The 27,048-nt window shown below is 40.7% G+C and overlaps 2 protein-coding genes across 2 annotated transcripts in view; one reads left to right on the top strand and one right to left on the bottom strand.

The window, feature by feature from the left end:
* Positions 1-3,079: 3,079 nt before the first annotated feature.
* LOC311136673 (ADP-ribosylation factor-like protein 9) lies at positions 3,080-11,027 on the bottom strand. The gene is made up of 4 exons (XM_084170889.1): positions 10,624-11,027; positions 9,018-9,198; positions 8,466-8,641; positions 3,080-8,049 (listed from the first exon to the last, which is right to left on the bottom strand). The coding sequence occupies exons 1-4, from the start codon at positions 10,759-10,761 to the stop codon at positions 7,882-7,884; spliced, it is 663 nt and encodes a 220-aa protein (XP_084027015.1). The 5' UTR covers positions 10,762-11,027; the 3' UTR covers positions 3,080-7,881.
* Positions 11,028-25,462: 14,435 nt separating this feature from the next.
* wwc1 (WW and C2 domain containing 1) overlaps positions 25,463-27,048 on the top strand; it is a 46,488-nt gene continuing 44,902 nt past the window's right edge. Inside the window, exon 1 of the mRNA XM_084170653.1 lies at positions 25,463-26,557. Within this exon, the coding sequence (XP_084026779.1) occupies positions 26,439-26,557 (119 nt within the window). The 5' untranslated portion in view covers positions 25,463-26,438. The remainder of the gene's footprint in view (positions 26,558-27,048) is intronic.

The raw sequence follows: 27,048 nt of genomic DNA on the forward strand, positions 1-27,048 counted from the left end.
CATCTGAGTGAGAACCTTACAGCAGCATATAATAAAAGTATTTAAAGTATTACAACTGAACACACACAAAAAAAGGGGATTATCAAGAAACATATCATAGAAGGGTTTGTACTTAACGAAAGATGTGTATGTGCGCATCAGGTTTGAATACGCATGTTGGAAATATTGCATTCATAACATTTTGCAATTTAAGGCCATTTTATATAGTGAGAACTCGGATTTTTGCATCTTCAACCTAGACCCATAGGAGCAAAGCAAGAAGTGTACCCATCAATATGTGCTGTGATTTGTTGATTCAACTCAACTGATATTACAAAAAATACATTCCATTGCATGTGCCACATCCGTTAACATCATTTGAATGAACATTCTACATTTCCATAGATATGTTTGCATCACAATACCAGACAGCCATTGCGAATGTACCAATGAGTTTACCAGTCAAATTGCCAGGGTTAAGGCGGGTCCGTCTAGCAACATGTTTGTAGACAATTGTCGTAGCGACATAATTTATATTGCATTATCGTCAGACATCAAACTTGTTGTTATGAAAAAGTATAAACATAAAACGAAAGCCTCTGCATGACATCCAAATGGCATACCTTCTCTATTTTAACACCAATAATCACATCAGTTTACAAATTAATTCAGTAAATGTTAACCTAGCAAGCCAGGCAACTAAATGCAATTTTCTAAACAATGTTTTGGTTCGTTGCTCGTTAGCTAGCTAGCCAGTTCAAATAATGACCCGCGTATAGCTGACAACGTCTTAACTTTAGCTACTTTTTATTCATTATATTACAGGAAAAGAAACCCACAACATTATTTACAAGGTAATGGCGAGTTTACAGAAAATGGCGTACTGCCACTGTGGGACGAAATAAAAGTAGGTAATCTGATAATTAATTAATAATAACTCCTGCATCTTGTCACAGGAGGATTTGGTCAGTTTGCTGTGGCAGTCCGGTAACCATGATAACAGACGTTGCAACAGTCGCAGAGACTTAAACTTTTTGTCATGTCTGCGACAAGGAAACTGACAGTCACCGCGATGGTCTACAGACATTCCACCCGGGTATAAATTAAATGTTTTGACAAGCGACACTTGTAGCATTCTAATTGTCTACAGACATGTCGTTAGACCAAGTATATACTGGCCTTTAGAGGGTTCAAGGCTGTTCTATTCATTATATTTCTATGTGTGCTGCTGCTGCTGCAGGGAGGGTGGCGTTGCCTACGCGGAAGACTTGTTTGCTACAACACCTTGCTTGTTTACGAAGGAGCAACAAAGTTTCGTCACGTTGTAAAGAGTCCATGTTACTTCAGAAACGGACTCAACTGCACGAATTCACGGCCGTCCCGTCTTCGGTCAGCTGTTCGTTCCACAAAAATGTTTAAATAATGATTTCAATTGTTATTTTATTTTCATGAATATCTTCATCCATAACCGTCGGTTATACGGTAAGTGTGCCAGCCATAATTGGCAATAGTATCCACTAAACTATTTGGACAGGGCAGGTTTTGGTGTTCGAGCTAACCTACATTGGCAAACAAGCATTTTGCTGAACCTGCGATAACATCTGCAGATATGTGTACGCGACCAATAAACATTGATTTGATTTGTCTGTGTTGGAAAAAACAAGTCGGCAAAGTCAATCATTTTACATGCCAGATAATGACTGCTCAGCAAAACATCTTCCCATTTGACCACAGAACTTTGTCCTTTAGTACAAAATGTCAATACAATGTTATATAAGTCAACCTAGATATTTGTTTCCCTCTGTTGTTTTTGTAGTGTTTGGTCTGACATCGCTGCAATGCCGTATAAAAGTCAAGTTAGTCGGGAACATTTATTTGATGTCCTAAATGTCCTTGTCATCAGGTCTATGAACTGATACATAAAACATCTGTCCGTTTCAATTTAAGCTATTATATAAAATACTTACTACAAAAAGAATACTCAATATATGGGGCATTGAACAGACTCTGCCATGAGGAAACAGAATCAATAGAGAATATTTTCTGGTACTGTCCATCGGTGGCTCGCTTTTGGAGTCAGGTCCAGGAATGGTTAGCTATGTCATAATATCAGGGTTCAGATGGACCTGCAAACTGTATTGTTAGGGGATCTGAAAACCACGATCAGTCAATGTGAAATATCATTATACTCTTGAGTAAAGTATTTATTTGTAAGACAATATCAGTAGAAATGTTACAAATAGGGAGGTTCATGACCCTCGTATTTATATCACAGTAAAGTGGAGGGATGTATTGCAAAGAAATTGAAAAATGGCATTATACTGGGAAAGATGGGTTAATCTGTGGACATCAGAGGATTGGAGTTAAAATCACAATGAATGGTGGATTGGCTGCTGTGGGTGAAAATCCAGCACTTGCAGAAACAGGAAATTAGGAATATGATGTATAATTATTTAACTACATGTACCGTGTACATGAAGTATTGTTGTCCACTAGTTTACTCCAACCAGGGTAAGGATGGTAGGGTTGGGTGAAAAACAGTATAAAGAAAAATAATAAGGTGGATTAGAAATTATGCAAACATTTAAATTGATACAACCCACAATCTATCTGCAATATTAAAGCTGATCTACCCCCATAAAATAAAATAAAAAATGAAGTGGTCCTCTATTTTCCCACTGTGTCCTCAATTGGCCTTATTTGTATAAATCTTAGATTATCACTTTAACAACCACACTTCACTTTAGCAGTCAAACAAAACACCCAGAGGTGCTACTGCAGTAGAAACATGGCATTACAATTCATACATGCTTTAGGAATTAATTGTCATTGATAAGAAGGTTGAAGATACGAAGATTGAAAGGTACACTACCGTTCAAAAGTTTGGGGTCACTTCGAAATGTCCTTGTTTTCCATGAAAACATACATGAAATTAGTTTGAATAGGAAATATAGCAAAATGAATAGGAAATGTAGTCATTGACAAGGTTAGAAATAATGATTTTTAATTTAAATAATAATTGTGTCCTTCAAACTTTGCTTTCGTCAAAGAATCCTCCATTTGCAGCAATTACAGCCTTGCAGACCTTTGGCATTCTAGTTGTCAATTTGTTGAGGTAATCTGAAGAGATTTCACCCCATGCTTCCTGAAGCACCTCCCACAAGTTGGATTGGCTTGATGGGCACTTCTTACATACCATACGGTCAAGCTGCTCCCACAACAGCTCAATATGGTTGAGATCCGGTGACTGTGCTGGCCATTCCATTATAGACAGAATACCAACTTACTGCTTCTTCCCTAAATAGTTCTTGGATAGTTTGGAGCTGTGCTTTGGGTCATTGTCCTGTTGAAGGAGGAAATTGCCAATTGTCACGCGCCGTCCACAGGGTATGGCATGGCGTTGAATAATGGAGTGACAGCCTTCTTCAAGGTCCCTTCTTCAAGGTCCCTTTTACCCTGTACAAATCTCTGACTTTACCACCACCAAAGCACCCCCAGACCATCACATTGCTTCCACCATGCTTGACAGATGGCATCAAGCACTCCTCCAGCATCGTTTCATTTGGTCTGTGTCTCACAAATGTTCTTCTATGTGATCCGAACACCTCAAACTTCGATTCGTCTGTCCATAACACCTTTTTCCAATTATCCTCTGTCCAGTGTCTGTGTTCTTTTGCCCATCTTAATCTTTTCTTTTTATTGGCCAGTCTGAGATATGTATTTTTCTTTGCAACTCTGCCTAGAAGGTCAGTATCCCGGAGTCGCCTCTTCACTGTTGACGTTGAGACTGGTGTTTTGTGGGTACTATTTAATGAAGCTGCCAGTTGAGGACCTGTGAGGCATCTGTTTCTCAAACTAGACACTCTAATGTATTTGTCCTCTTGCTCAGTTGTTCACCGGGGCCTCCCACTCCTCTTTCTATTCTGGTTAGAGCCAGTTTGCGCTGTTCTGTGAAGGGAGTAGTACACAGCGTTGTACAATATCTTCAGTTTCTTGGCAATTTCTCGCATGGAATAGCCTTAATTTCTCAGAACAAGAATAGACTGACGAGTTTCAGAAGAGCATTCTTTGTTTCTGGCCATTTTGAGCCTGTAATCGAACCCACAATTGCTGATGCTCCAGATACTTAACTAGTCTCAAGAAGGCCAGTTTTATTGCTTCTTTAATCAGCACAACAGTTTTCAGCTGTGCTAACATAATTGCAAAAGGGTTTTCTAATGATCAATTTGCCTTTTAAAATGATACACTTGGATTAGCAAACACAACATGCCATTGGAACACAGGACTGATGGTTGCTGATAATGGGCCTCTGTACGCCTATGTAGATATTCCATAAAAAAATCAGCTGTTTCCAGCTACAATAGCCATTTACAACATTAACAATGTCTACACTGTATTTCTGATCAATTTGATGTTATTTTAATTGACAAAAAAATTGCTTTTCTTTCGAAAACAAGGACATTTCTAAGTGACTCCAAACTTTTGAACGGTAGTTTATGTTTGAATAAAAGCTGGCTGCAAAACAACTGCCTCCTAAAAGTTAAAACATGCAAATATTTAATAACAATTCAAACAGAGCATGAATTTCTCAACAACAAAAAGTTAATACACCTATTTATATTAATCTTACTTAACCTTACATCCATTTACATGTACTTAACTTACATCAACTATATTTAAGAGAATAAAACGTAACACTCACAATCAAATGTCTCCTTTTGAGATTATAAAATGCATGATGTTATTAACGACTGCATTGAACCAAGCTGATACATGACATTGTCACAATGATGAGCATTGAAGCCAGATACTTTTGCTACAATTGAAATGTAACAAGCTTCATGCTTGGTAACGACACTCCCCTATGTATTTATTTGGACAGTGAAGCTAAAACTTTTAATTTGGCTCTATTACTCCAGCATTTGGGATTTGAGATCAAATGTTTTATGAGGCGACAGTACAGAATGTCACCACCTATTTGAGGGTATGTTCATACATATTTGTTATACCGTTTAGAAATGAAAGCACTTTATGTATCTACTCCCCCACTCTCCATTTGAAGGTGTCATTAGTATTTGGCCAAATTCACATTTTTTAAAACATTGTTAGTCATTTAGCAGACGCTCTTATCCAGAGCGACTTACAGTTAGTGAGTGCATACATTTTTCGTACTGGGCCCCCGTGGGAAACGAACCCACAACCCTGGCGTTGCAAGCGCCATGCTCTACCAACTGAGCTACAGGGGACTACTTGTAGTGTATTACATTTAGTCAAAAGTTGATGACTATTTTTTAATCCTTCCGCTATGGGCTGGATGTGTCAAAATGTAGTTCATACATGCAGAATTACTGTCTTACCTCAATTAGCCACGAAATCCCTAGTTTGAAAGCGACTATTTTTCTGGAAGCTGTGCAGCGCCATTTCCCCCCAAGTGGGCCAGCCCCCTAGCAATTTGAGTTAAACCAATGAGCTTCAGCCCCTCGCCATATGAATGACAGCTAGCAAGATGCACATGATGCACCCACAGCAGAGTGAGAGAGAGAGCAATGACGTGGTGCACTACATGACCAAAAGTATGTGAACACCTGCTCGTCGAACATCTCCTCATTCCAAAATCATGGGTATTAATATGGAGTTGGTCCCCCATTTCCTGCTATAACAGCCTCCACTCTTCTAGAAAGGCTTTCCACTAGATGTTGGAACATTGCTGAGGGGACTTGCTTCCATTCAGCCACGAGCATTAGTGAGGTCGGGCACGGATGTTGGGCGATTAGGCCTGGCTCGCAGTCAGCATTCCAATTCATCCCAAAGGTGTTCGATGGGGTTGAGGTTAGGACTTGTGCAGGCCAGTCAAGTTCTTCCACACCGATCTCGACAAACCATTTCGGTATGGACCTCGCTTTGTGCACGGGGGCATTTTTATGCTGAAACAGGAAAGGGCCTTCCCCAAACTGCTGCCACCAAGTTGGAAGCACAGAATCGTCTAGAATGTCATTGTATGCTGTAGCGTTAAGATTTCCCTTCACTGGAACTAAGGGGCCTAGCCCGAACCATGAAAAACCGCCCCAGAACATTATTCCTCCTCCACCAAACTTTCCAGTTGGCACTATGCATTGGGGCAGGTAGCGTTCTTCTGGCATCCGCCAAACCCAGGTTTGTCTGTCGGACTGCTAGATGGTGAAGCATAATTCATCACTCCAGAGAATGTGTTTCCACTGCTCCAGAGTCCAATGGCGGCGAGCTTTACACCACTCCAGCCGACACTTGGCATTGCGCATGGTGATCTTTGGCTTGTGTGCGGCTGCTCGGTCATGTAAACCCATTTCATGAAGCTCCCGACGAACAGTTATTGTGCTTAATTTGTTTCCAGAGGCAGTTTGGAACCGAGGATAGGCGATTTTTACGCGCTACGCGCTTCAGCACTCGGCGGTCCCGTTCTGTGAGCTTGTGTGGCCTACCACTTCGCAGCTGAGCCATTGTTGCTACTAGACATTTCCACTTCACAATAACAGCATTTACAGTTGACCGGGGCAGCTTTAACAAGGCAGAAATTTGATGAACTGACTCGTTGGAAAGGTGGCATCCTATGACCGTGCCGTGTTGAAAGTCACTGAGCTCCTCAGTACGGGCCATTCTGGTGCCAATGTTTGTCTATGGAGATTGCATGGCTGTATGCTTGATTTTATACACCTGTCAGCAACGGGTGTGGCTGAAATAGCCGAAGGGGTGTCCGCATACTTTTGTATATATATAGTATATGTATGCAATTTTCGGGGACCACTTTTGGTTTGGACCTGTGAGTGCAACTTTCCGAACTCATGGATTTATGTCTCTGTGTCCAGTATGAAGGCAGTTAAGAGGTAGTTTCGCGAGACAATGCTAACTGGCGCTAGCGCAATGACTGGAAGTCTATGGGTATCTGCTAGCACTGCGTTAATGCTAGTTAGCAATTGCGCTAGCGCTAATTAGCAACTTCCTTCAAACTGCACGCAGACATATAACATTTTTATCCACGAGTTCATCTGACTCTGGGGAAGTAGATAAAGTGCCTCATTGCCAAAATCCTGAAGTATCCCTTTAACAAGAGACCCAGGACCAGTGGAAGCAAAATAGCCCCATAATATCAATGATCCACCACCATATTTTACCTTAGGTATGAGGTACTTTTCTGCATATGCTTCTGTTTTTAAATGCCAAACCCACCACTGGTCTGCGTGGCCAAAGAGCTATATTTTCATGTCATCTGACCATAGCACCGGTTCCAATCCAAATGCCAATCCAGTTTATCAAACTCCAGGCGGTGCTATGGTCAGATGACATGAAAATAGAGCTCTTTGGCCACGCACACCAGTGGTGAGTTTGGCGTTGAAAAATGGAAGCATACGGAAGCATTATTTTAATTGAAGAGGGTAGTCCATAAACGCAGACTAAGGATATCAAGGATCTGGAAAGATTATGTAAAGAGGAATGGTCTAAGATCCCTCCTAATGTGTTCTCCAATCTCATAAAATACTTTTAAAGAGGCTCAATGTCGTTATCTTCACATGGGTACTAAAAACAGGGGTGCCAATCATTTTGTCCCCTATCTTTTCTAGATTTTTTGTATTACTTGTTAAACAATCTCTTTCTCTGAGCAATTGTATTTGTATAAAATATACATTATTTGTATTTATTTTATACAGTATTTTTTGCTCATCTTTATCAAGGGTGCCAATAATTATGGACCTGACTGTATATCGAACCCTGACTATTTTTGGTCCCTGCCACTGAAGGGTTCAAAAGTATTCACACACAGTAATGGCCATTTGCCACTCGTCCTTACCACACGGGCACATCCATGGACCTCTCTCCCCATCCCACCTTCCTGGTCAACCCCCCGCTCACTACTCCTGTCCTGGGGCATCAGACGAGCTGTAGGAGCAAGTCCTGGAAGGCCTGCAGATTACGGGAGCAAATCAGGCCATCTGAGCCTAGCTGGGCAGCCAGTAGGAACAGCCTCCTCTCGTCTGCCACCGCCCCCAGAGACAGGGCCTCATGGAGCTCCGACACACTCAAGGCGTTGGGCTTGTCCTAGAGGGGAGAGGACACACAAGACGGACAGTGAAGTTTACTGTCAAGTCACACTGGGTATGATGAGCATCTGTTAAAATGACTAGATTGTATTTAAAACAGTTTGACAATCTAAACAGCAATGCATGGATGTATCACAACACTGGTCATGACAGGTGTAACATCATGCTTATAACAGTATTACAAATTCTTTATAACACTGCTCAAGTGAAGGGTTACTAACAGTATGTACTCACTGGAGAGCATACATGTATCCAGTATACGTGTATCCATATCCGAGACACTCATATTGCCCACAGTAAGATCAACAAATGTGTTTCTATAGAAATTGAAAAAGTTTCCATTCTATAGGTGTTTCTATCTCCAATGGAAATCCACCCACGGATAGTATAAGACAGTATAATAGTCAAGGTCACCTGTTTGTTCCCCAGGACCACCACAGGAAGTTGTGAGTGCAGTCTGAGGAGGCGATGCAGCTCAGCCTTGGCCTGTGGGAGACGTCTTCTGTCAGAGGAGTCAACCACGTACACCAGGACATGTGTCTTCCCCAGGTACTCTGCCCAGTACATCCGCAAATCCTCACCCCCTCCAACTGTAAGACAGTAGACAGAGTAGGTGGGTTACTTGAGAAGTGTTGATAGGCAATAAGGAAGATGTATGAACTTGTTTTTTACTTTCTTATTTGTTTGACACATTACAAGAAGGCTAAATGAATTATTCCACTCAAGAAAAGGTAAATGATGCATGTTGTTGTCCAAACGTATGAGTGAGTCTAAGCAAAGGCACATGATTATAATGCTTTTGGTAAAGCCACTGGCATTTTCAGGGCCAAACTGATAGTTTAAAATCCATGTGACAAATTTAAAGGTCATAGAGAAGGCTTAAAGCACTCTTGCATGGAGTCTTACAGGCCGGTTGAATTGCCCTGCAAGCATATGCTGAAATCTGGTGTAAACTGCATAGCTTACTTTCTAGGAAATTCAGCTGACAGGCAGGGGCACTGAGGCTCATAAAGTTGAAGCCCCTGGTGGGACGGCAGTGCCCTCTCTTGTCTCCATCTGTGGCTGTCAGCCCCTGCAGCATACTGCTCTTCCCAGCTCCGTCTAGGCCAAGGACTAGCACCTGGCGCTGTACACCCTCCTCCTGCTCCTGCTCAACACACACACAGCCATCAGAACACCTGTTCTCTCACAACAGTAAGATTAAGTTATCTTATCCCATTTCCTTTCTTCTCAAAGATACAGATATATAGATCATTGTTATTCCTGTAAAGTGCAGACCAGCAATATGATTTGCTTACATACATCAGCATTTTTCACTATCTGTCCCTGTATGATTACCAGTAAAGTATAGATAATGCTGCAGTATTTCACAATCACTTGCATTTTTGTGTGCAAAGCAGGCAGCAGCCTCTGTTGTTGTGACCCCACGGTACCCAAACCAAAAACAGATTTAATGCATCGCTCACTTATGTATAGAGCCATGTCATTGTGGAATGCTCTGCCACCAGAGGTTACTCAGGCAAAAAGCAAGTTTAGCTTTAAAAAACAGATGAAAAACATATTGTATCAAAGCGCATCTCCTCTTTCTAAAGATCTCATTTAACTGTACTGAAAATAAGAATAAATGTGTATGTGAATAGTGTGTAAATAGCATTTTTGTTGTCTCTCTGTGTCTTTCCTATATATAACTCTTATTTTTATTTTGAATTTAATGTAATATATTATGTTGTTCTTGTCTTTTACTGTTCTGTACTTGGTCATGTATTTGTATGTTTTATGTGGACCACAGGAGGAGTAGCTGCTGCATTTAACTGAACCACCAATAGCTGTTTACTTGGTCTACAATAACTGCATTTGCACTTTGACCACTATGTAATGTTGTTATGGCACGGATGTTAGTTACATCAGCTCTATACCATCTCATTGGTTTGTGAGTGGCACACTATAGGCAAATGACAAATTTGAGGAGTTAATATGTGAAATTCTCCCTTGATTACATTAACTATAGCCTAATCTGGCCTCTTTGTTTGAATCAAGACCATTTGAGCTCCTGAAAATCATATTAGTTCATTTCAGGTAATAGGCCTATGTCCATATAGGCTATAGTCAAAGAAAAATAATTCTACAGGCAATTATTATTATGACTGGGAATTATTTGCATTTTCTCCTTTAACATTAGACTATTAGTTTGTATTTTCTTGTAGCTTTCTTGGACCGTAAACCTGTATGATTCTCATTATGTGCATCAATCTTTGTCAAAACCCTTCATCATTATCATCATGAAGTCAGATGATCAGTTTGTTATCAACATGGTCTGAGATGAACGCTTATCATTCATGTCATATGCATTGTCTGGGCTGGAAGGCCCCATGTCGAGACATAAGTGATTCGTTAATTCGTCTATGCCTGCATGCGTTCGATGCCACTGGCGCCCCTACAGAACTTTCACTGCTCTGGCACGTAAAGAATCCAGGGATAAACCGTGAAAACTGTGCGTCTGTCCCCCGATTGCAACAGTTACAGAGCCATAAACTTATGCCGACTGTCCTACATGGCAAAGATAAGAGCTTACCTCTTCTATCATGTAATAATCCGCTTCGGGGGACCATATTCGCCTTCTGTAGAAATAATTTAAGGCGATAAACAGCGCGGACCCGAAGGCAGCCACCGCTGCAGTTAGGGCGATGGATATGTGCCGAAGCAGAACCATGTGGCACTTCTGGAACCCCGGAGAACGTTGCGTTCCAGGACACAACAGCTAAGAGCCAACGATGAAATTATCTAATGATTTCCACTGTGGACAATGCACCTGATCTCTCCGCTTTGTTTGTGTTGAAAAGAGCCCCGCCAGCATCCTCCTTGTACCCTTCAGTCGGTTCGATTCGTGACGACAGCAGAAGGTATGGGCTGCGCAACAACAGCCACTGACTGTACTTATGTGGAAGAAGCCTCTGAGTTAACTTTGAACGTAATTTAAAAAGGGCATGTCAGTTCCCTTGAAATAAACAAGATTTGCTATATAATAGGGCCTAAATATTTACCCTACAGTGCAATTTACTATCACAGATGTCCTGTTTTTTGGGGGACTGGAGTTTATAACCTCATCATTATGGGCGATAATTAGGTCACTTCCAGTTGTGAAATTTGTAAATATTGAAAACATTTGTAAACCACACTAAAGTAACCTAGAGTGAACAGTGAAATCATGGTCAATAAAATGAGGAACACCTTCAATAAAAACTGACCATTGAAGGGCGTCATGCACTTCTCACACAACACAGAGCAACATGGATTTTTCACCAAGCCAATTATTTAATTGGCTCATGTGTGTCGGTCATGTTATAACGTAAGAGTTCCACATTTAAAACCAAACCAAACATTAATATTCTAGGAAAAATATGGTGGAATAAAATTTAGGGCACAGGGTCCTCATTTATACACACATAAGTACAAAATATACCCCAAAACATACATGCGCCAGTCTTCACGCAAAAGTTAGCATTTATTTAAAAAAATACTTGACCAGAGAATGTGCTTAAATTCTAGCAAACGTTAGACCATGTGAGCATACTATTTCTGGTTGTTTGAAGTATTTAATTGCAGTGGTATTTTGTGCAAATAGGGGATACACGCTTATTCATAAAAAACCCAACATAGGAAAATACAACAAGATTTAATCATTTGCCCTTAGTGGGAAGAGCAAAACTATATATATATATATATTTGATCTATGCAATAAAACATTTTAAAAATCTATTTCCTGACTATTTTATTTCCAACCGAGGTAAAGTATTCGCCTGTAGTTTTCCTTACATCCACCAACAGCAGTTAGGGACCATCAACATAGTGACTAATTTTTCACATTTCAATAGCTCTTTAACCATTACTCCTAAAACGTTCAAAACTGGTTCTTATCACGTTTTATGGAAGACCCAGATGCAGACAGTGTCGAAGTAACAAAAGTTTATTACTAGAACAGGGGGCAGGCAAAACGACAGGTCAAGGGCAGGCAGAGGTCAATAATCCAGTGTGGTGGGACAAGGTACAGGACGGCAGACAGGCTCAGGGTCAGGGCTGGCAGAATGGTCAAAACCGGGAAAACTAGAGAACAGGAACTTTAGAAAAGACAGGAGCAAGGGGAAAACGCTGGTAAGCTTGAAGAACAAAACGAACTGGCAACAGACAAACAGAGAACACAGGTATAAATACACTGGGGATAATGGGGAAGATGGGCGACACCTGGAGGGGGGTAGAGGCAATCACAAAGACAGGTGAAACAGATCAGGGTGTGACAGTTCTAGCTAACCCGATGGCAGAGACACACATATTGCACACACTTTCTTTTGTCGATTTACATCTTGCACTATTTTAAATTATTTATTTTTGAAATTCAATAGCGCCTTGGTCATGTCACCCACACACCTCAAACAAGATTCATAATGTACACTCAGTGGGCCTACACATTGCACACCCTTTTGTTTGGCCATTTGCATCTCATGAGAGTTTCAAATTTCAATACCTCCTTAGTCATATGACCTACAATCCTCAAACTACTTTCAGAATATCCACTGAGTAGCCTTATACATTGCACACTATTTTGTTTGTCCATTTTCATCTCAGGTGATTTTACTTGAATTTTTCAACATTTTAAATGTCAATACCTCCATGGTCATGTGACCTACAACCCTCAAAACACTTTCAGAACATCCACTCACTAGCGTTATATATTGCACACCCTTTTGTTTGTCCATTTTCATCTCAGGTGATTTTACATGAATTGTTCTATGTTTTTCAATAGCTCTCTGGTCATGTGACTTACAACCCTCAAACTGCTGTCAGAATATCCACTGACAAGACGTATATATTGCACACCCTTTTGTTTGTCCATTTTCATCTCAGGTGATTTTACAAGAATTTCACAATTTTAAATTTCAATACCTCTGGTCATGTGACCTACTGACCTCAAACAAACTTCAGATTGTCTACGGACTAGCCTTATATATTGCACACTCTTGTTTGTGTACTGTAATCTCACACTGTATTACGTACATTTCTCATAGTTTTGAATTTCAATAGCTCCTTGCTCATGTCAATTACAGACCTAAGAAGTGTGCAGTGGACATATACCCATATTGCCTGGAGAGAACAGGTATTGGTCGGTCACATGCATGAACCAAACATTAATGATGAATAATTAATAAGCTAAATCATGCAAATATAACTTGTCTGTGGAAGCAGTATTTTAGAGAACTTACAGGACTGCCCCGACGGAGCTCACAACCGACGTGTACTATGGTGCATTAAGTTTGTTGGAACCTCTCCAGTTTGCTGATAATAAAGAATGGTTGATTTAATATTGACTTCAGGTGTCCCTGGTGTTGAATTTCCACGACTACAGTTGCGTGTGAAAACTAAAAGAAGAAAGCGATCTATCAGAAGATGGGAATAAAAAGCAGGATCATGTGGACAACACTCTTAAGAAAGCAAAGCAACTCTGAATCAATCATGCTGTGGGTTTCAGATAAATAGATGCACGATTTACATTTGTAAAATGTTCAGTGTGAATGAAGTTTGATTGGAGTTGAATGATTATGTAATTATTAGAAAGTTGTTGGCAATTATTTGGGGAGAGAAGTAATGACAGCTCTTTAAAATTATTTTTGTGGTAGTTGAAGAACTATGTAGAATAGGTTTGTATGTAGCCCTACTGATAGCTAGCTGTAGTTCTATCTAATATAACAACTCTTTAGGCTAAAAGTACATTTCCTGAAGAAAATGTGGTGTGTTTTCTAGCTTGTTTTAAAGTATGTATGGTTTTGAAATACATTTACGTCATTTAGCAGACGCCATGCTCTACATCCATGCCGGCCATTCCCTCCCCTACCCTGGACGACGCTGGGCCAATTGTGCGCCGCCCCATTGGCGAGCTGGATTCGAACCAGGATCTCTAGTGGCACAGCTAGCACTGCGATGCAGTGCCTTAGACCACTGCGCCACTCGGGTGGTTATAGTAGTGGTAGTGTCTGCAATAGTAATGGTGGTGACTGGTTATAGTTTAAAAAGTAGGTAGATGAAAAGTTAGGATAGCCTGAACATATGAAAGTTAGTTTGGTGTATCTAGCTTGAACGGTTCAAAAGTTACTGTTGGTGGGTTATTTTATGGAACTGTATGCAAATGGATATATTTATAGTTAATAAAAGTTTGAACGAATTTGAAGTTAGGATAGCCTGAACATGTGAATGTTGATGAGAGTGTCTGAAGTAGTAATGGTGGTTACTGGTTATAGTGGAAAAAGTAGGAAAATCAAAAGATTGACTGATTGGTTGGTTGATATGATAGGATAGCCTGAACATATGAAAGTTGGTGTATCTAACTTGAACGGTTCAAAAGTTACACGTCTATCTTTTGTTACAATTATTGTTGGTGGGTATTATATGTTAATTATTGCTTATTTAAGTCGCTGTAATTTATAGTGCAGACCAGAGCTAGTGCGAACCAGAGCTAGCTAGCTACGCCCAGGACCAGAGCTAGTACAGACCCGAGCAGTAGTTGTGGTCAGTAGATGTGTAGTTGTGTTGCAGGTCCTTTGGGCCCTACAGTATGGACATGGCCAGTACTTGTGGTCAGTAGTTGTGTAGTTGTGGTCAGTAATTGTGGTCAGCAGTTGTGTTGTTGTGCTCATTAGTTGTGTGGTTCAGTAGTTTTGTGATCAGTAGTAGTGTGGTTGTAGTCAGTAGTGGTGGTTAGTCGTTTTGGTAAGTCGTTTTGTGGTTCATTAGTTGTGGTTGTGGTCAGTAATTATGGTTAGTCGTTTTGGTAAGTAGTTGTGTGGTTCAGTAGTTGTGGTCAGTAGTTGTATGGTTGCGTCCAGTAGTTGTAGTTTTGTAGTTGTGGTCAGTAGTTGTGTGGTTGTGATCAGTATCTGTGGTTAGTAGTTGTGTGGTCAGTGGTTGTGGACAGTAGTTGTGTGGTTCAGTATTTGTGGCCAGTAGTTGTGGTCAGTAGTTGTCTTCAGTAGTAGTCAGTAGATGTGGTCAGTAGTTTTGTGGTTGAGGTTGGTAGTTGTGTGGTGTGGTCAGTAGTTGTCGTGGTCAGTAGTTATGGTGATTAGATGTGTGGTCAGTAGTTGTGTGGTCAGAAGTTGTGTGGTTGTGGTCACTAGATGTGGTCAGCAGTTGTGCGGTTGTGTTCAGAAGTTGTGTGGTTGTGGTTAGTAGTTGTGGTCAGTAGTTGTGTGGTTGTGGTCAGTAGTTGTGTGGTTGTAGTCAGATGTTGTGTGGTTATGGTCAGTAGTTGGGTGGTCAGTAATTGTGTGGTCAGTGGTTGTGGTCAATATTTGTGTGGTTGTGGTCAGTGGTTGAAGTCAGAAGTTGAGGTCAGTAGTTGTGTGGTTGTGGTTAGGAGTTGTGTGGTCAGTAGTTGTGTGGTCAGTAGTTGTGTGGTTGTGGTCAGTAGCAATGTTCCCTCTAATGTTTTTCGGCACTTAGCAAATTTCAGGTCTGCTGAGCGCAAACTTGAATATTGTGAAAATTCTGTGCAACTTCCAGCGCGCATTTACTGTGAACACTGAGGCTGTATCTGCTTTAAGTTACAGTTTCAGACAGTGGTCAAGTAGGCTACTGTGGCTATTTGATCATAATGTAGGCCTACCAGAGTGGCCTTCCATCGAAAACAATGGAGAAAATGCATCCCATAACATTATAACATGGAAATAGCTGTTATATCATTCAGCCCAGTAGCAGCCAATGTGTGGTGTTCAATGTAGGTGTACATTCCATGGGACTTTTATAAAAACATGCATGGCTTGACATTAACCTGTTTATCCACTTGTTCATCAGGCAAGGAGATGACTGAACATGTTGTTGTGTTTGATGCAAGAAACCACTTTACAAAACAAAAATGTCACTGACCAGCTCGATTTGGTCTTATGTAGAAAAATCTGAAATGTTTTTAGTTGGATAAATGTAGAGACTCCGAGCTAGAAAATTGTATATCATACACTGCAGTTGAGGAACAATGAGAAAGTAATTCTGCTTTAAAAGTTGATAAACTTGTAACCCAAATTTTGAGAAAATAGTCCTTGAATGTTTTGGTACACCTACAAGCTCTTCTTTGTCTACACCCATTAAGCATCGTTCACACCCTCTTAAGCCTTAGCCCCACCCATCTCTTTAAGGACCCACAGTGTAGTAAACAACCAAAGATTTCAAGACGAAAAGTGGTGAAAGTAGTAGCAAAAAGTAATAGTAAAACTAAACTTTATCTAGTCCTTGGCCTATATCCTAATCTGACTTTGGTGCAGGTCATGTTGTTCTTCACATTACCGTCTCTGTTAAACACACACTATATCAAATAAAATCTAAGTTTATTTGTCACATGCACAGGATACAGAAGGTATAAACGGTACAGTGAAATGGTTACTTGCATAGTTGAGTTTTTTGTTTAGACATGTAGCTAGCTAGCTAAACAATGAACCATAACCCCAACTCTAATGGCGCGTTCAAAACAATTGGGAACTCTGAAAAAAAATAACTTTGACTGGGAAAAATTGATTTGAATTGTCATTCAACTCGGAATTCCAACTCGGGAACTCGGGCCTCTTTCCAGAGCTCCTACACAGATCATACACGTAATGTTAGCTAGCGAGCCAGCCAGCTAATGTTAGCTAGCAAACAGTACACTTTAACTCGCAATGAAAATGACTTTCTGACAAAATTAGAAATGCATAATATCTGAAAGTGTAGCTAGACTCTTACCCGTATACATGGATGAACGCTTCTCCTTCTGTCATGAATGGCATGGATGCCCTTAGTTTGAAGATGTAATCCGGGGACAGGTGTTTTATACAACAGCCTTATTTCTGTGTTCTCTTTTTGGACTCTCTCCTTATTTGGCAATCATCTCTCTGCTTCCACCGGGCATTCCACTGATTTCAAAACCCTGTCAACTTCTTCCATGACAACGACACCATTTCTTCCCCACCATTGTCATCAGAAGACTCTACAATGTCTAGTTCAATGAAAGTGCTTTTACCTAAATCAGGGATTTCCTCATTGTCTGATTAATTTTCAGAGCCAGAGAGAGTCAGCATGGCAAGATCATTCTCCAGAAAGTTGTCCATCAATAGCGCTATTAACTTCAGGGCAGCAATATTGAGAGCAGTAGGAAAACTTGTTCAGTTCTTCATGATATCTTTTTTTTTAAAGCAATGGTAGACAGGATTATCCACACATAATTAGCAGCTCATGTTATAGACAGAAGCATACTACATGGCAGACCAATCCGAACTCATCTCTCGGCATGTCCAGCCCATCCATTATCTCAGCCAATCATGGCTAGCGGGAAGGTTCCTGTATTTTTCTGTGGCTAAACCAACTAGGCTCGTTATTGAACATTTTTATTCGTATTTTCAGATGGCATACAAGTTTGTTATTAAGGCACATGAATGTTCTCATGTTCCAGAAGGCATTTCTGCCAAAAAACGTATTTTGATAAAAATAAAAATAAAACACTTTTTTAAATGCCTCTCCTGTGAAGTAGTGACGTGCGACATACACCTCGTTTCTTGAAAGGGGTCACAAAGGCATTATTATTCCCATACCATTATTACAGAGAATCAGACAATCATGCTACCCTCTGCCTATTGGCTACTTAGCTTATTCAAGACCCTCTCAAAATACAACACTGCCCCTTTATGAAAAAAAAGATGTCTATAAATGTACATGTTTTGTGCTCTTGTAGGAAGCAATCACTCCCCCATTGCTGACTACAAATGATCTATAACTGGGCTAATAACTCACTAACTAGCAAAGGATTTGAACAAATGTGCACACGCTTTGATCTCAAAACAAGTGCATCTACTCAAGACCGCTCATGCTGTAAAAACCCAGTCCAGTTCAAAGTGAATGGCACAGATCCATACAGTGGGGAAAAAAAGTATTTAGTCAGCCACCAATTGTGCAAGTTCTCCCACTTAAAAAGATGAGAGAGGCCTGTAATTTTCATCATGGGTACACGTCAACTATGACAGACAAATTGAGATTTTTTTCTCTCCAGAAAATCACATTGTAGGATTTTTAATGAATTTATTTGCAAATGATGGTGGAAAACAAGTATTTGGTCACCTACAAACAAGCAAGATTTCTGGCTCTCACAGACCTGTAACTTCTTCTTTAAGAGGCTCCTCTGCCCTCCACTCGTTACCTGTATTAATGGCACCTGTTTGAACTTGTTATCAGTATAAAAGACACCTGTCCACAACCTCAAACAGTCACACTCCAAACTCCACTATGGCCAAGACCAAAGAGCTGTCAAAGGACACCAGAAACAAAATTGTAGACCTGCACCAGGCTGGGAAGACTGAATCTGCAATAGGTAAGCAGCTTGGTTTGAAGAAATCAACTGTGGGAGCAATTATTAGGAAATGGAAGACATACAAGACCACTGATAATCTCCCTCGATCTGGGGCTCCACGCAAGATCTCACCCCGCGGGGTCAAAATGATCACAAGAACGGTGAGCAAAAATTCCAGAACCACACGGGGGGACCTAGTGAATGACCTGCAGAGAGCTGGGACAAAAGTAACAAAGCCTACCATCAGTAACACACTACGCCACCAGGGACTCAAATCCTGCAGTGCCAGACGTGTCCCCTTGCTTAAGCCAGTACATGTCCAGGCCCGTCTGAAGTTTGCTAGAGTGCATTTGGATGATCCAGAAGAGGATTGGGAGAATGTCATATGGTCAGATGAAACCAAAATATAACTTTTTGGTAAAAACTCAACTCGTCGTGTTTGGAGGACAAAGAATGCTGAGTTGCATCCAAAGAACACCATACCTACTGTGAAGCATGGGGGTGGAAACATCATGCTTTGGGGCTGTTTTTCTGCAAAGGGACCAGGACGACTGATCCGTGTAAAGGAAAGAATGAATGGGGCCATGTATCGTGAGATTTTGAGTGAAAACCTCCTTCCATCAGCAAGGGCATTGAAGATGAAACGTGGCTGGGTCTTTCAGCATGACAATGATCCCAAACACACCGCACGGGCAACGAAGGAGTGGCTTCGTAAGAAGCATTTCAAGGTCCTGGAGTGGCCTAGCCAGTCTCCAGATCTCAACCCCATAGAAAATCTTTGGAGGGAGTTGAAAGTCCGTGTTGCCCAGCGACAGCCCCAAAACATCACTGCTCTAGAGGAGATATGCATGGAGGAATGGGCCAAAATACCAGCAACAGTGTGTGAAAACCTTGTGAAGACTTACAGAAAACGTTTGACCTGTGTCATTGCCAACAAAGGGTATATAACAAAGTATTGAGAAACTTTTGTTATTGACCAAATACTTATTTTCCACCATAATTTGCAAATAAATTCATTAGAAATCCTACAATGTGATTTTCTGGAAATTTTTTCTCTCATTTTGTCTGTCATAGTTGACGTGTACCTATGATGAAAATTACAGGCCTCTCTCATCTTTTTAAGTGGGAGAATTTGCACAATTGGTGGCTGACTAAATACTTTTTTTCCCCACTGTATATCGCAATGGTCTATTTGCATATAGGCCTACTGCAGCACTGATTGGTTATGCCACACCAGTCTGTGTAGAGTATGGGCAGAGTCGTGCGTGTCAATGCAATAGAATTCTGCCTACAACAAAATCTCTTGCATAGTTTGTTTTGTTTTGGTATGTTGCATTGAAAGTGGCTAATATTGCGTTGATTTGATCACAATTCCCACAGTAAAGGAAAACATTGATAGTGTTAACTAATGGGGAAAACTAGAGTGAAGCTCAATCTCGTGCTACTCTGCACGGGCTGATATTTCTTCTGCACAGCAGTCCCGGGGGTGTTGCGCCTAGCTTAGAGAGAACATTGGTCAGTAATTATTTGGTTAGTAGTTGTGTGACCAGTAGTTGTGTGGTTGTGGTCATTAATTGTGGTTAGTAGTTTTGGTCATTAGCTGTGGTCATTAGTTGTTGTCAGTAGTTGTGTGGTTGTGGTCATTCGTTGTGGTTGTGGTCAGTAATTGTGGTCACTCTCTTCACCCTCGTCATCATTTCTGCCCTCTGAGTCTGTGAGTATCCATAGCAACGGCTTCGTTTGGGCTGCTCAATGGTTGCACCTAGAGCTGTTAGCTGACATTAGCTAGCCACTTTTTGTCACTCTAAACTCCATCAAACAGCTGTAACTTTTTATTGGTAGAAGCTTTTCGTAATCCGTTCTATCCAATCAGAGGGGTACAGCCCACCCTTCTCTTCACAGACAGGCAAACTAGCCAGTTGAGTTATTTAGAGCAGGGAGCGTGATCCTGAGAAAGAGGATGAAGCTAGTGAGCATTAGAAATATTCTCTTTATCATTCCAGGTAGTCCAGACCGGGGAAGCATTTGAAATCTTAGAGCTAGCTGTTGGTCCAAAACAGATTTGCAAATCATGGGAATTTGTCGAGCTATGAAGATGAAAAAAATAAATAATAATAATAAAAATAAAAAATAAATAATAATAAATAAATAAATAGATAAACAATAATAAAAAAAAAAAAAAAAAGATGTTCTCTCCATCCGAATCAAGCTTTGCTAGGCAAAAGTAGCCTTGGCAACACTGCTCCCTTATGGCTAAAGCCAGTTTGAGAAACATGCTAACCACAAATGTTTTTCTATAAAACTAAAGAAATACTGCACGCTAACCCACAAAACGTATTTTCTAGATTCATGATAGTGTTGTTAGACAAAGCAAAGAAAGTGAACTTCAAAACGTGATCTAGTTTTATTGGAATTTGCAGCTGCTGTTGGTAAGTAATGAATCTGCTAGCTTCTGACATGACTTACTGCATCTAGAAAGAGAGCAGTTGATGGGTTAATAAAACAGCTCGCAGTAGTTGTGGGGTTGTGGTCAGTAGTTGTGGTCAGGAGTTATGTTGTTGTGGTCACTAGTTGAGTGGTTGTGATCAGTAGTTGTGGTCAGAAGCTTTGATCAGTAGTTGTGTGGTTCAGTAGTTGTGGTATGTAGTAGTGGTCAGTAGTTGTAGTCAGTAGTTTCGCGGTTGTGGTCAGTAGTTGTAGTCTGTAGTGGTCAGTAGTTTTGTGGTTGTCGTCTGTAGTTGTGTGGTTGTGGTCATTCGATGCATGGTTCAGTAGTTGTGTGGTCAGTAGTTGTGGTCAGTAGGTGTGTAGTTCAGTAGCTGTGGTCAGTGGTTGTGGTCAGTAGCTGTGGTCAATAGGTGTGGTCTGTAGTGGTCAGTATTTGTGGTCAGTAATTGTGTGGTTGTGGTCATTAGTTGTGTGGTTCAGTAATTGTGTGGTCAGTAGTTGTGGTCAGTACTTCTGTGGTTGTGGTCAGTAGTTGTTTGGTCAGTAATTGTGTGGTTGTGGTCAGTAGTTGTGTGGTTGTTGTCAGTAGTTGTTGTCAGTAGTTGTGTGGTTCAGTAGTTCTGTGGTCAGTAGTTTTGGTTAGTGGTTGTGGTCAGCAGTTGTGGTCAGTAGTTGATTGGCCAGTAATTGTGTAGTTGTGGTCAGCAGTGGTCAGTTGTTGTGGTCAGTAGTTATGTGGTCAGTAATTGTGTGGTTGTGGTCAATGGTTGTTGTCAGTAGTTGTGTGGTTCAGTAGTTGTAGTCAGTAGTTTAGTGGTTGTGGTCAGTAGTTGTGTGGTTGTGGTCAGTACTTGTGGTCAGGAGTTGTGTGGTTGTGGTCAGGAGTTGTGGTCTGTAGTTGTGTTGTGGTCAGTAGTTGTTTGGATCTGGTCAGTAGTTTTGTGGTTGTGGTCAGTAGTTGAGGTCAGTAGTTGTGTGGTTGTGGTCAGTTGTTGTGGTCAGGAGTTGTGTGCAGTAGCTGTGGTCAGTAGTTGTGGTCAGTATTTGTGTGGTTGTGGTCAGTAACTGTGGTCAGTAGTTGTGGTCAGTAGTTGTGAGGTTGTGGTCAGTAGTTGTATGGTTCAGTAGTTGTGTGGTCACTCGCTGTGTGGTTGTCATAAGTAGTTGTGTGGTTTTGGTCAGTGATTGTGGTCAGTGATTGTGGTCATTACTTTTAGCCAGTAATTGTGTGGTTGTGGTCAGTAGTGGTCAGTTGTGGTCATTAGTGGTCAGTAGTTGTGTGGTCATTAATTGTGTGCCTGTGGTCAGTAGTTGTGTGGTTTTTGTCAGTAGTTGTTGTCAGTAGTTGTGTGGTTGTGGTCAGTAGTTGTGGTCAGTAGCTGTTTGGTTGTGGTCAGCAATTGTATGGTTCAGTAGTTGTGTGGTTGTGGTCAGTAGTTGTGTGGTTGTGGTCAGTAGTTGTGGTCAGTAGCTGTGTGGTAAATCATTTCAAATGCCTATATTAAGTAACCAGACTGAACAGTTTTCTTGTTTTTTATTTATTTACGGATAGCCAGGGGCACACTCCAACACATAATTTACAAACGAAGCATTTGTGTTTAGTGAGTCCGCCAGATCAGATGCAGTAGGGATGACCAGGGATATTCTCTTGATATGTGCGTGAATTGGACAATTGTTCTGTCCTGCTAAGCATTAAAAATGTAACGAGTACCTTGGGGTGTCAGGGAAAATGTATGGAGTAAAAAGTACATACTTTTCTTTAGGAATGTAGTGGAGTAAAATTAAAAGTTGTAAAAAATATAAATAGTAAAATAAAGTACAGATACCCCAAAAAACGAATTAAGTACTTTACACCACTGGTGGTCATTAGTTGTGGTCAGGAGTTGTGTTCAGGAGTTGTGTGGTTGTGGTCAGGAGTTGTGTGGTTGTGGTCAGTAGTTGTGGTCTGTAGTGGTCAGTACTTGTGGTCAGTAATTTTGTGGTTTTGCTCAGTAGTTGTGTGATTGTGGTCATTAGTTTTGTGGTTCAGTAGTTGTGTGGTTGTGGTCAGTAGTTGTGTGAGCAGTGATTGTGGTCAGTAGTTGTGTGATCAGTAATTGTGTGATTGTGGTCAGTAGTTGTGTGCTTCAGTAGTTGTGGTGAGTAGTTGTAGCCAGTAGTGGGCATTACTTTTGGTAAGTAAAAGTGGTCAAAGTAGCTAATTTGTGTCAAAAGTTGCATTTACAGTTAATGGAAGATGGAAGTGATGATGTCACACTGGGGAGCTTTAGAATGTTGAGGAAATCCCATGCAAGTGGATGGAGGGAAAAAAGGTCAAAAGGTTGTATGCAAGCAACCTAATCTACACGTTTTAAAGTTTGAATGGCGTTTCTACCTTAAACGTTGTAAGATGAGAAGTGTTCAAAATAACAATAATAAGTTGGAAATAATTGTTACAATATTGAATTGTGGCTGCTTTCGCAAGCCACACAATAAGTATGTCAGAAATAATTTGTGCAGTTGCTAAAGTGTGGACATTAAAAAGTCAGAAGTACAGTATGATGAAGATTTAAACTGGGACTTTTGCTGTCACAAGTCTCATTAATAAGAGTATGTAAGAAATCTAGAGTTGTGCTTTGCCTTCAGCAAGCGCACATCTAATAAGGGCGATATTGTCACCATAACCTAACAGAACAGTCATAAAACAAACGCCTGAAACTAGATTCCCTGCACACTGGTCTTGACAAGAAGAAGAAAAAAAACTGTCGTGGGACGTTCTCTTCTGCATTGTTCAACCAATCCAGTAAATGTGGAGAAGTTAAGATGAAGTGTGCCCTGTTAACGTCCTAAAATTTTTACGATATAGCCAATTTTGACTTTATGGCTGTGGGTGATTTCCGGCAGAATTATAACGCTTGTTCATGATACGCACAGTTTACAACAGGTCTGATTTTATAACGGGAGGTAGCTTAGTGGGTAAGAGCGTTGTTCCAGTAACTGAAAGGTCGCTGGTTCTAATCCCCGAGCCGACTAGGTGAAAAATCTGTCGATGTGCCCTTAAGTGGTGTGCGCCAAGTGTATGAATCTAAAAAAAAAAATGACGTACGCAGTCTTTTCAGAAATGGCACATGCATATATTTTATGTGAAATTTAGGCAAAAATTAGAAATATAAATTAGCCCCCAGTGCAGAGAAGCACCTGTATGACGTCATTCAACAGCATCGCGAGCCTTGAGCGGTGGCGAATCACACCTGTGTGAAGCTAGCCACAATAAGGATTAGCCACAATAGAGGATTTACTGTTTGCCTTCAAAATAAAAGTCCTCAATTGAAAGATTGAAACACAAAAAGTGGAATCATGCCAAATTTGGCCTAGATAATGCTGAACGACGTTGTTATATAAATTCAACAAAAGACAATAATTAGTTAATTTTACACCAAATAGTACAAATCTGTTGAAATCGCACTGTCATCCAGAAGGTGAGGTCAGTACAGGTGCATCAAAGCTGGGACCGAGAGACTGAAAAACAGCTTCTATCTCAAGGCCGTCAGACTGTTAAATAGCCTTCAGTAGCACATTAGAGGCTGCTGCCTATTTACATAGATTAGAAATCACTGGCCACTTTAATAAATGGAACACTAGTCACTTTAATAATGTTTACTCATCTCGTGGCCCCGTGTAGCTCAGTTGGTAGAGCATGGCGCTTGCAACACCAGGGTTGTGGGTTCGATTTCCACAGGGGACCAGGGGGGCCAGTATGAAAATGTATGCACTCACTAACTGTAAGTCGCTCTGGATAAGAGCGTCTGCTAAATGACTAAATTGTATATACTGTATCTTAGTCTATGCCGCTCGTCCATATATTAATTTAAATGTTCTTAATTCCATTGCTTTACTTAGATTTGTGTGTATTGGGTATATGTTGTGAAATTGTTAGATATTACTTGTTAGATATTACTGCACTGTCGGAGCTAGAAACACAAGCATTTCGCTACACCCGCAATAACATCTGCTAAACACGTGTATGTGACCAATAATATTTGATTTGATTTAATTTTGTGTAGCCTATGTATTAGACTTTATAATTGCATTGGGGGCATACTTACAGCCTAACCTATGAATGTTGCACCCATGAAATGGGGTATCAGCCTACTCAGTGACACTCACAGACCACAACTGTGTAGAGTTTAAACAAATATTAGCGTCTTCGCTCTTATTGCAGGACTTTGACTGTGGGAAATCACCTTTCCAGTCAGTCAGTCTATTGTGTGTATTGGACATTCATATAGTACTGTACAGCCTAACCTATGGATTGTGCACCCATGAAATGGGGGTATCAGCCTACTCGGTGACACCCACAGAACACAACTATGTAAAGTTTACACAAATATTAGCATCTTAGCTCTTATTGTGGGACTCTAAAAACCAGTGCAAAATGAGCCACATAAACTCATTATTGTCTTTTGCTGAATTTATATAACAACATTCCGACCTTGTTTAACATGGTCCAAATATGGCACGATTCCACTATTTGTATTCGTTTGAATCACTTTCAATTGGGACTTTTATTCTGAAGGAAAACCGCAAACGCCACTATTGTGGCTAATCCTTATTGTGGCTAGCTTCACACGGGTGCGAATAGCGACCAACAGAAACAGTCCTCTGGAAGGCGACTTGCTACTGCCCCTTTAAGGAGAAAATGAAACATTTTAACTAACGATTATAGATAGATAGCTAAGTAGACAACTTCAATGTGGATTTACCGGAATTTTGTAGGAACATTTACCGTGAATGTGGAGATAAATGCCGCTTAATTCTGTGGAATAAGGGAAGATTTGATAGAGCACGAGAGGGTTACTTGCTAGCTGACTGGTTAGCATAGTTCTCGCTAGCTAAACATGGTGGCCAGTGAGCGAAAAGGGCTCTAAAATATTTAAGAAAAGCTTCTTGTTGGATGGTGAGACATTGTTGTAACCTTTCTACTCGTACGCCAAACCTTGGCTGGCTTTGCAGACTTCAAATACACTTTTCGGTTCATCTGAATAGCCAGAAAGGAGTCGAGCTGTCCCGACACAATCCCTGGACAACCCGCTTGAAAAGTTATAATTAAGTTGTTCATTTTCGTTATGTTCTACAATGTATTGTACATAGACGAACAAATTAGCATTGAACAACGAGGATTTCAAATGCGCATTAGGGATTTATCTCGTGGAACATCACTCACTCTCAATTCCAATGTGAGCATGGTTGTAATATTGCTAGCCTACTGCTGAGCTAAACGGCTACAAAATAACTTGTATTCCTTAGAGAAATCATTTACGCATCAGTGCTGGAAACATTGTTTAATTGAGGAAATTGTATCACATTGCTTCGTTGTGAAAACACCCACTGTTTGGCTAACCTTTTCTACTCGTACTCTGGGAACATTCACGGCGAGACGTTATGGATTAAAACGTAATCCAACACAGGCCAGAATTTTGAATTGATGGAAACGAGTGATGGTTTTCACATTTGGGATTTTAAAATACCTCACACAACAAGACATGGTTTACCTTCGATAGAATTTAGAGGACTTGCAGAGCATATTACATGGAGACTCGTCTGACATGCCAAGGAAGGAGTTACCACTACCAGAGGGTTGGGAAGAATCCCGGGATTTTGACGGGAAAGTCTACTACATCGACCACATCAACCACGCCACTAGTTGGATTGATCCAAGAGACAGGTATGGTATGACATTGCAGTGACCCTAAAAGCAGTTCAGTCTTGCTGATAGATTGATGATATGTGCTATCAACAACAGACAGCATCCATCATAATCTAATGATTCACTTGGCACTTCATGAATGGACTCAAATGCAATCTTTGTGAGTTTACATCACATTTTCTTAGGTGTCACACACAATGTAACAAAGTATGCTATAAATCTAGCCTGGACAGCAGCGAGTGGGCGCTATGGATCTCCACTATCGTCTGAGTTTGATGTGCCCAGCCGGTAATAAACTAGTTTACCCCGATGACCGGTTCGTACATAAAACAATCTCCATTCAGGCTGCACGGGCATCGGTTTCCGCTAACTAGCTTTAAAGACATTTCGCGTATTGTCTTAATAAAACAAAATTTTCCATCATCATGCTAGAGTGGCTAATGCTACTTCCTGATGTTGCGCCCCGCATGAAGTCCGAAAATGGTGGTGGTAAATGGTGTTTAATTACA

Source organism: Coregonus lavaretus (genome assembly GCF_964263955.1).
Source record: "Coregonus lavaretus genome assembly, chromosome: 10".
Lineage (NCBI taxonomy): Eukaryota > Metazoa > Chordata > Actinopteri > Salmoniformes > Salmonidae > Coregonus > Coregonus lavaretus.